The sequence below is a fragment of the Myiozetetes cayanensis genome, unplaced genomic scaffold (genome assembly GCF_022539395.1).
Source record: "Myiozetetes cayanensis isolate MyiCay16 unplaced genomic scaffold, myiCay2020 scf12, whole genome shotgun sequence".
Lineage (NCBI taxonomy): Eukaryota > Metazoa > Chordata > Aves > Passeriformes > Tyrannidae > Myiozetetes > Myiozetetes cayanensis.
This window is the reverse complement of record NW_026086826.1, coordinates 25,859,619-25,869,216: the sequence shown is the minus strand read 5'-3', so window position 1 is coordinate 25,869,216 and position 9,598 is coordinate 25,859,619. Positions and strand designations below refer to the sequence as shown.

The 9,598-nt window shown below is 49.6% G+C and overlaps 1 protein-coding gene across 1 annotated transcript; it reads left to right on the top strand.

The window, feature by feature from the left end:
* Nucleotides 1–27: 27 nt before the first annotated feature.
* ALDH9A1 (aldehyde dehydrogenase 9 family member A1) lies at nucleotides 28–9,460 on the top strand. The gene is made up of 11 exons (XM_050307162.1): nucleotides 28–251; nucleotides 904–1,049; nucleotides 2,144–2,273; nucleotides 2,577–2,711; nucleotides 4,743–4,939; nucleotides 5,742–5,882; nucleotides 6,587–6,775; nucleotides 7,290–7,377; nucleotides 7,728–7,869; nucleotides 8,374–8,486; nucleotides 8,591–9,460. The coding sequence occupies exons 1-11, from the start codon at nucleotides 71–73 to the stop codon at nucleotides 8,683–8,685; spliced, it is 1,557 nt and encodes a 518-aa protein (XP_050163119.1). The 5' UTR covers nucleotides 28–70; the 3' UTR covers nucleotides 8,686–9,460.
* Nucleotides 9,461–9,598: the final 138 nt, after the last annotated feature.

The following is a 9,598-nucleotide window of genomic DNA, read 5'->3' as shown; positions in this document are numbered from 1 at the left end:
CCCTAACGGGAGAAAAGCGTCGGTGGAAGAGGCGGTGCTTCTCGCCGCGGCGCCTCTTGGGATCCCGCCGATGTTAGCGCAGACCCGGCTACCCACCCTCATTTCCCGGCTCTGCGCACTCGCTCCCAGCCTCACCATGAGTAGCGCGACCGGCACCGTCACCGTCCAGCAGCCCCTCAACTACCGGGCGGGCGCCCGCGTCCAGCCCACCGACGGCGGCCAGGTGGAGGAGGTGTATGAGCCGGCCACAGGTACCGCCCGCAGCCTGCCGGGGTGGGGGTAACCCTGAGTTAGAGAGGTCGGTGCACGGGAGAGCCTCCGCGGTACCTCTCTGCGAGGCCTGGCTGCGCTCTGCTTCCCTCAGCTCGCCTGGGTGCCACCTGTGCGCGTGTCCTGCACGCCCTGCTGCCCCTGTGCCACCGTGCTTTGGTGGCTATTCTACCTCCAGCGTTTCCCCATCGTCAGTCTTTAACAGCAGAAGTCAGCTCTCATTGTCAGGCAAAAAATCCAGTGGTGCTTGATCTTGGCAAAACCCCACGATTAAAATATCTCTCTAAAGTTATATATTTTTAGTTATCAGTGCCTAGGGTTCAGCAGAAATCACTTGAAGAGTGTCTAACGACGCTGAGAAATGTGTAACGGAGCCCTGAAGATGGTAGTAGAAGTGTAACAAACTCCACTGGGAAACAGAGGAATTTTGTAACAACTGGAGCTAATTAGTAACTAGAACGTGGCTATGAAAGGGTGGCAACTCTTTTAATTCAGTGGGAATCATGGGGGAAGTTCTGTACTGGTATGGGTGGCTGGACTGAACTATTTGGTTTTTGGTGCAAGGTAGACCACATTCTGAGCCCCTTTTCTGAGACTTCTATCTTATTTATTCCCTGTTTAAAATGTACACAGGTCGTGTGCTATGCAAGCTGCCCTGCTCTGGGGAGAAGGAAGTTGATCTGGCTGTGCAGAGTGCAAAGGCTGCCTTTAAAATATGGAGTCAGATGTCTGGCATGGAGCGATGCAGGGTGATGCTGGAGGCTGCCAGAATTATCCGGGTATGTCTTAGGAGCCAGCTGAGTCTTTTGGGGAGCAGTGGTTCTGTCTGTGAGCTTCCTTGTGGGTTATTGTGGCTGTTGAGGCCTTCCAGCAGGACTTGCAGAGCTCCAGGAGAAGCTCAGGAGTTAAAACCCACCTTTGACCAGAAGAGACAGGAGGCTGCCATGGGCAGGGCTTTGCTCTTATCACTGAATTCGGCGCCTGTTTGTGCAGCTTTGGTCTTATCACTGGATTCAAGGCCAGTGTGTGCCTTCTCAGCTTAATTCTGTTAGAAGACATATAAAACTGAGGCCATCCAGTCCATATCTTGCAAGGCTTGCGCTTCTTTTAACAACTCCAAAGATTAACTGCCCAAGATTTCAAAGCTAAAATTTCATAACTTGCATTGCTGAACTTTTGGCTGGTTGGAGGCTGTTGTCACATAACTGGAGTGTGTCTTGGCAGCCAGAGAAAGCAGGAATACTGGTTTTTATCAGATAATACACGTGGGAGAGGATACACATAAGTGAACTTTATCACAAACTTCTTTGTGAGATAAGGTTCTTGAGCATCAAAGTTAATCTTCATCAAGGCACTGGTCTGTGAGAACCCAGACCTTCTTTCCCCAGTGTGTATATGTCATGAGAAAATTGTTTTTTTTCTGCCAAATTCCTGCTGCTGCCAGACAGCAGGATAATATTTCTACGTAGTAGCTGACCTGTCCCCAGCTGTGTTGCTTTGCCTATCCTTCACTAAATTCTCTGGTTCCATCCTGGTCTTGATGTTTGCTCTTCTTCCCAATTTAGTTCTGTGAAGTCTTATCGTTGTTTACCTGGCAGCTTCTAAGTTCATGTTTGTTCATGTCTTAGGTAAACAGGGATGTTAAGCAAGACTGGACTAACAGTGAACCCCACCACCTTTCTCTTCAACATTCCCCTGCCTTCAGTCACCACTGGGAAATTGATGTATAGCAATTGGGAATGTCCCTTTTGGAGATGGCAGTTTCCCATGTCAGAGGTTCATTTGGGACTCATGCTTGGGAAGCAGCTGCCTCCTTGTGGAGTTCTACTACGGGCTTCTCTAATGTGCTATATCTGTCCTATGCCTCTCACAGGAGCAGAGAGAAGAAATTGCCACCATGGAAACCATCAACAATGGCAAGTCCGTCTTTGAAGCCAGAGTGGACATCGATATATCCTGGCAGTGCCTGGAGTATTATGCAGGGCTGGCAGGATCTCTGGCTGGTGAGGATGTTGCTGGAGTTTGCTCTTTGTTCTCTGTCCCACATTCCTGATATCTCTGATGGCACCAGGCCATCTTTGCTGCTGATTTCTCTATGAGATGGAGCATTCCATTTTCTGAATATCTTTGAGAGATCTCTACCTGATTCTGCTGTGCTCTGTGGGCACTCACACACCTCCTGTGTTTGAGCTTGCTGGGGTAAAACTGTCTGTCTGTTCCCAGGCAAATCCAGATCTGACTCCTAAAGCTCTGGTAAGAGAGGAAGAGGCTTTGCTCTTTTCTACCTTCTGGCTGTTTCTTTGCAGGTGAACACATCCAACTTCCTGGGGGATGCTTTGGGTACACTCGGAGAGAACCACTCGGGGTGTGTGTTGGGATTGGAGCATGGAATTACCCTTTCCAGATTGCCTGCTGGAAGGCTGGCCCGGCTTTGGCTTGCGGTAATGGAGACCTGCCCACACCAGCGTCTCTTCAGACCAACTCATCCTGTGGTGGAGAGAGTCTAGGATTTGGGGATAAAGTCTAGGATTACCTTGAAGTGTTGAAGGATTAGTAGAATCTTCAGACTGTTGCTCTGGCAGAAAGGGAAAGGAAATTAAAGCAGGAACATCTCAGATGTCAAGAGGGTGGGAATGAATCACGAAAATGCTGATAGCTTGGCTTTGTTCCAGAAGAGGAAGGTCTCTGGAAATGTCTGCAGGGCAGGACCAGCAGCCCCCTCTCCCCCAGCCTTCCCACCAGGAAGTGCACCCTTTTACTAGTTGTCGTGGTTTTGCCCTGGTTCAATTTACTTTTATACCCCCATACAATTACTATCAGTTGAGAGAAGGTTTATGCAGACAAAAAGAGACTGAATTGAAAAAAAAAGTATGAGTATTTATTATTATTATCAAACTAAAACTAAAGAATTATATCTACAATAATTTTACTTAAGTAAAAGGTATTATGTATTTACAGAAGATACTTCTCCCCCCACCTCCCTTTATATCAGTCCAAGGAGGAGAAGCAGTCCTTTTCTGTTCTCGGAATTCCAGCTCTCTCTCTCTCCAGTAACTCTGCAGCACTTTCGTCGCAGCTGGAACTTCTTTATCTCTCTCTCTGTGTTGGCCTCCAGGGCTGGGTCTACCCCCCTCCTGGGCTAAAACCAAAGGCTGGGGGTTACCCAGGTCCTGAAGGGTCTCCTTCCATAGGCTTGCAAGGGGACACTTGCTTACTATGGATCTTCTTCCACAGGGTTACAGGGGATAATGGTTTAAGAGTTCACCCCTGTTTCCCTGTGGAGGTCCCTCCCCATGGGAGAACAGTCCTTGATTGACTTCTCGGCATGGGTCTAGTCTGGATCCCTTACTCAGATCCCAATATCCCACCTGAGCTGTTTTCTGCTCCAGCGTAGGTTCTCTCATTCCCCTCAGGGTCATAAATCTTCAACATCCCTACCCGAGCCATTTTTCTGCTCCAGCGTAGGTTCTCTCAGGATCACAAATCTCCAGCACCAGCAGCATGGATCCCACACATGGATCCCAACATCCCTACCCGAACCGTTTTCTGTTCCAGTGTAGGTTCTCTCAGGGTCACAAATCTTCAGCATTAGCAGCATGGATCTCTCACTGAGATCCCAAGCTTATCTGAGCCGTCTCGCTCCAGCATAAGCATCGTCCCCTTCGAGGGTTACAAAGTCTTTTAACAGGACTCTGCCTCATCTGAGCCGCTCCTGCTCCAGCATAAGGCTTTCTCTTTCTGTTAAAGTCACAAATCTCTGGTGCATCCACAAGCTCCTCTGTGAGCCGCACGGGGGGTCTTTTCACCCCAACAAACTTTCACTAGTGGCAGGGTTTTATTTTTCAGTCTTTACCCTGCGGAAGGGAGGGAGAGCGAAAAGGAGAAAAAGTAGCTCTCCCCCCTTTGAACTTTTCTTCTCTCTCCTGTTGCAGCTTCAGCTGCCAGCTTTGACCTTGGAAGTCCTGTTATCTCATGGCTGGAATTCTGCAGCGGTTTCTCGTCTAAGCAGTTCGTCTTTTAAACCTTTTTTTTCTTCACTCTCTCACAAGAGAGAAGGGAGGCTTCAGTGCTGCACCTGCCCCCCCCAGCCCAAGCCGGGGAGGAGGGGGCCTTGGCCCTCCTCGGGCCCGCTACCCTTCTACATGGCTGCTGTTCCTAATTTCAACTGTGCAACGAACTTTCTCTTCCATTTTCTTAAAGATGTAATTAGCAAAGGCGTCACTGAACTTTTTGATTGGTTTTTTGTCCGGAAATCACCTGGACAAAACCATCCTCAGCCCCAGGGATGGGCTGGTGGGCAAAACCACGACACTAGTTGTCAGTGATCAACTGAAAGTGTTTCCTCCTCTTTTGGGGGAGACTTCTGGTATCTGTTCAGACAAACTCATTGTGTGTGGTGGGGATTTGTTTTGTTTTTTACTCAAAGCAGTTGGGGTGTTAATTCCATTTTGCCTCTTTCTGGGTTCCCTTAGGCAATGCAATGGTCTTCAAGCCTTCTCCCTTCACCCCAGTTTCTGTAGTGAGGTTGGCAGAGATCTTCACAGAGGCCGGGGTGCCCAAGGGGCTCTTCAACGTGGTGCAGGGTGGGGCAGCCACAGGCCAGTTCCTCTGTCATCACCCAGATGTGGCCAAAATCTCCTTCACTGGCAGTGTGCCAACTGGCATGAAGGTAAAGGTGCCTTTGAACTTGAGGACACAGGACACATTGTTGTCGATACTTCCTTGAGGTTTTCTGCATGAGGCTTGTAAAAAATGGGTGCAAGTTGGCATTTTTGGGACTGAGTAAGGAGGTGGCATGTACAGGGTCATGCTGGGGATCTAGTCAGCCTGCTGGACTTGGGCATTTGGTCCTTTCAGAGGAACGCCTTGGTCATCTTCACTTGTTTACCCATGATTGCAGTGAAGTCTCTGAGCTGCCTAAGTGGATGTCAATGTGGGGAGGAGGGTGTGTAAAACAGCAGCACTGCGAAAATGGGTGAATGTTTCTGGCAGTAATACTTTGGTTCAGCTGCACGCAACCTACTGTTTTTAAGCAAGAGGTTAATATCTGTGAATTTGTCACCCTCAATTTATTATTCAAAAATTAAAAGTCCCTAGAAGGACTTTAGAAAAAAATTCTGATTTTGAAAGAGGGGAAATGTCCTTTGAATGCTCCCTATGTGTGTGCACCTGTGGGTTGCAGTGACTCAGGTGCAGCTGCTGGCACCTTTTGCTGAACACAAGAATTCCTTCAGATGCTTTCTCAGGTGCTGTTGGTTTTATCTTTGTAAATGGACAAAACCCAGACTCTCTGAGGCTGTCCTGAGTCTGAACTAAGCACATCTAGGAAACCCAGTTTACCCTTTGTGCTACTTCTCTTGTTGGGGAGGTCATGCAGGGCCCTTTCATCTTTTTGGGTCTCTCTTACCTCTCTCCACCAGTCTCCCCTTGGCCAATGGGTCACTTGTTTTTTCTGTCCTTGTTTCCCTCAGATCATGGAGATGGCAGCTAAGGGGATCAAGCCAGTCACCCTGGAGCTGGGGGGCAAATCCCCCCTTATTATTTTTTCAGACTGTTCCCTTGAGAATGCTGTGAATGGAGCCCTCATGGCCAACTTCCTTACACAGGGCGAGGTGTGTATCCGTGGCACAGGAATGGCTCTTCCCATAGAGGCAGGGTGGTTTCAGAACTGGGCAGTGGAGCCAGCTCATGGTTTTTCTGGTGAGGGATGCCCTAGAGCTCCCGTCCTGACATGCATTTCCCAGAAGAGATTAGAAGGGATGCCCTTGCAGAAGCCAGGGCAGGGTGTACAAGCAGAGTGTGCCTTAGCCAATGCCCTGTCCTCCCCAGACCTGGAGCCTCCCTGACACCCAGTATCCAGCTCATCACAGCTGTTCCTGTGTCCTAGGCCCTGGTCTGGCACTGCTGATGTCCTCTGGAGGGGCAGCAGGTTCCAGTCCGGTGTGCTGAGCTACAGCACTATGGGGCTCTGTCCTTCCTAAATTTGTGATATCCACACATAGTACAGGTTTTGTGTAATCCTTTGCCAAATTTGCTCAACGAGGTCATTTTTGGGAACTGAGAAGTCAGCTCAAGGTCTCTTCTGCTGGTGACCTGATGTGTTTTTGCCACCTGGTGGCATCAGAACCATTGTGTCCAACACGGACTGCTCAGTGCAGCTGTGGGCTGCAGGGTCATGTTGTGTTCCTTGTTCCCAGGGACAAGTTAACTCTTGTAGCAGCTGTGGAGGGTTTTTTCTGTATCTGTAGCAGGATCCGAGCAGGGAAGGAGTGTGGAGTTCTGTTTCCTATTCTGAACAGACTGTCCTGTATCCCAGGTGTGCTGCAACGGCACACGGGTGTTTGTGGAGAGGAAGATCCTGGATACCTTCACAAAGGAGGTGGTGAAACGCACCCAGAAAATCAAAATTGGAGACCCACTTCTGGAAGACACACGGATGGGAGCCCTCATCAACCGGCCCCACCTGAATCGTGTCCAGGGCTTTATCAAGCAGGCCAAGGAGCAGGTGGGGTTGTGATGCTGCCTTGTGACTGCCCTGAAATCTCTCTCTGGTTAGACAAACAGATTAGCAACTGCTTTCCAGCCCAATGCTTTCCTAGTTAAGCTGGGTTTTTTTGTTGATGAGTGTTTTGGGCCACTACATACACAAGTCTATGGGACCTGAGGATGCATCCCAGAGTCCTGAGGGAATTGGCTAATGTAGTTGCCAAGCCACTCCTCATGATACTTGAAAAGTCAGGGTGGTCAAGTCCAGAGGAGGGCCACAAAAATTATCAGGAGGCTGGACCACCTTACCTATGAGGAAAGGCTGAAAGCTGGGGTTGTTTGGCTTGGAGAAGGGAAGGCTCTGGGGACACCTGATTGAGGTGTTTCAGTTCATTAAAAGGGCTTATGAGAAAGATGGAGACAAACTTTTTAGCAGGGCCCGTTGTGATAGGACAAGGCCCAGGCAGAGCTGCAGCAACTGGGCAGGGTGCTCCTGAGTATGCCTGCCTACCTTCCTCTTGCCTCTTTCTCAGGGGGCTGAGGTGCTGTGTGGTGGGGACCTGTATGTGCCAGATGACCCAAAGCTGAAGAATGGCTACTACATGCGACCCTGTGTGCTGGGTATGATCCCTCCTGCTCATGGTACTGTGGTCTTGTGTGTGGATGTGGTTGAGTTTCTTCTAGACAAAGCTGCGTTCAGCATAACCTGTCTCTGTGTATGTCCCCAGTGTGGACAGGATGGGTGTACCAAACACCAAGAGAGGCTCCCAAGAACCGCATCCATCTGCTGTCAGAGGGTCTGACAGAAATTGTGCAGTTAGTGGCTTTTGAAATGCAGGATGGGACTCGCTCCTCTGCAGGGAGGCTGTGCAGTGCTGAGCGCTGTCTCAAAGGCTGTATGGGTTGCTGAATACACAGCCTGTGCTGGTAGCTCTTCGTCCTGAGGCACGTGTCCTCTGCCATGCTTCCAGGGAACTGCAAAGATGATATGACATGTGTGAAGGAAGAGATCTTTGGGCCTGTCATGTCCATCCTACCATTTGACACGGAGGAGGAGGTTTTGGAGAGAGCCAATGCCACCAAATATGGTCTGGCAGGTGGTGTCTTCACCAGGTATGACTGGGTAGCACTGCAGGAAGGCTTTGAGGGAGGGGAAGAGATGGAAAATACTGCAGCAACTTGATGCTGCTCTTGCAGTGCCTTGGTACAGGCATCTTCCTCCAGAAAAGCTGGAGCAACAGATTGCCAAAAGGGAAATCTGTGAATGATGTATCTCTTAGTTTTTCCTGAAGTACTGGGTGGGCCCAGCTGTCCTTTAGACTCCTCCCAGCCTGTGCTGGCCTGCTGCCAGCCTTCTTGCATCTCCAGGATGCACCAGGAGCCTGCTATGCTGCTCTTGGCCACTTGCCCTAATCCGCATTGCTTGTGTCCTTGTCCTGCCCTTGCAAATCAAACCAAATTTTAGTATCCTTGGGAATAGGTGCTGCATCCTTGGAGCAGGGAAAGATGGAGTAGGGAAGGTCAAGCTCCAAACCCCACTGTGACCTGCTGGTCTTTCTCTAATGGAATGTCATCTGTGAGGGAAGGGGATCCAACTGAATTGCCTGTTTCCTGCAGGGATATCCAGAAGGCTCACAGGGTAGTGGCTGCTCTCAAGGCTGGGATGTGCTTCATCAACAACTACAATGCCAGCCCCGTGGAGCTGCCTTTTGGAGGATACAAGTCATCAGGTGAGCTCTGTCTGACCTTCCCTGGTACATGCCAGTTACAGGGGCTGTGAGTGGCACCTGGCACTGCCAGGAGCCGTGTTCTCACTTATTGCTCTTCCCTGCAGGATTTGGGAGGGAGAATGGACGGGCAGCCATCGAGTACTACTCGCAGCTGAAGACTGTCTGTGTGGAGATGGGTGATGTGGAATCGGTGTTTTAGGGGCTCTGGGTCCTGCTCAGGGGAGCATCAGGCAGCCCCTGCCTGTCAGCCAGAGATATAGATCATGTATCCAGCAATAAAGTACTCCAAAACTGTCAGTGCCTGGGGGGAACAGTGCTGGAGCAGCATTTAGCCACCCTGCTCCTGAAAGGGGGAATGTACACACAGGGCTTGGTCTGGGGGCCTGCTCTGTCCTGCCTGGTGAACAGTGGGAACCCTGGGGCAGAAGGCACCAATATGGCCTTTGGTAGCAGCTCTTGCAGCTATGTAAGTTACCAGAAGCTTATCAGTGGCCAAGGCCTGGTCCAGGCTGCTTCCCGTGCTGTGTGCCTTGATTTCCATTGCCTTCTACTCTCAGTCAACTTCAGTTTTGGCTTCTTAACAGGTAGATAATACTCAATGCACGTCTAAGCTCTTGGACACATTGATATCCTGTAGCTCTGTCTATTGCCTGACTACATGAAAGCCTTATGGTAGAACTGTTTATTCCCTCTAGCTCCCTTGTAACCACAAGTTTTGTTTTTTTCTATCTGTACCTTACAAGTGGGACAAAATACTGTGGGAAGGGTTGGCTGATGGTGCCTGGGACAGGCATTTCCCTGAGAATCCCCTCCACACAAGAGTGGTAGCAAGCTCCAGCATAGGAAAATGAAAGCTATTTTACTTCCTTCCTGTAAGCTTACTGTTCTTTATACACATGATGAAGCAACTACTCTAAATGTTTGCCTATGTCTTTTTTTAACAATCAAATAAATACTAACTCTGGAACATCTTAGCACAGAGTGACATGGATTGAGCGGTCCAGAAATGGACCTGCTGCTGTATGAGTTAAATGAGTTTCAAGGTGGCTTTTCAGTCACTAAAATCATACAATCTAGAAAGAACATCTTTGCCTGATGGGCAGATTTCTGTA

Excerpts from the sequence above, each read along its gene's own strand:
- ALDH9A1 (XM_050307162.1), top strand. The coding sequence starts at position 71 with ATGTTAGCGCAGACCCGGCTACCCACCCTCATTTCCCGGCTCTGCGCA. Across the intron at positions 1,050-2,143 it reads AGGCTGCCAGAATTATCCGG|GAGCAGAGAGAAGAAATTGC; the intron begins GTATGTCTTAGG and ends TGCCTCTCACAG. Across the intron at positions 7,378-7,727 it reads CATGCGACCCTGTGTGCTGG|GGAACTGCAAAGATGATATG; the intron begins GTATGATCCCTC and ends CCATGCTTCCAG.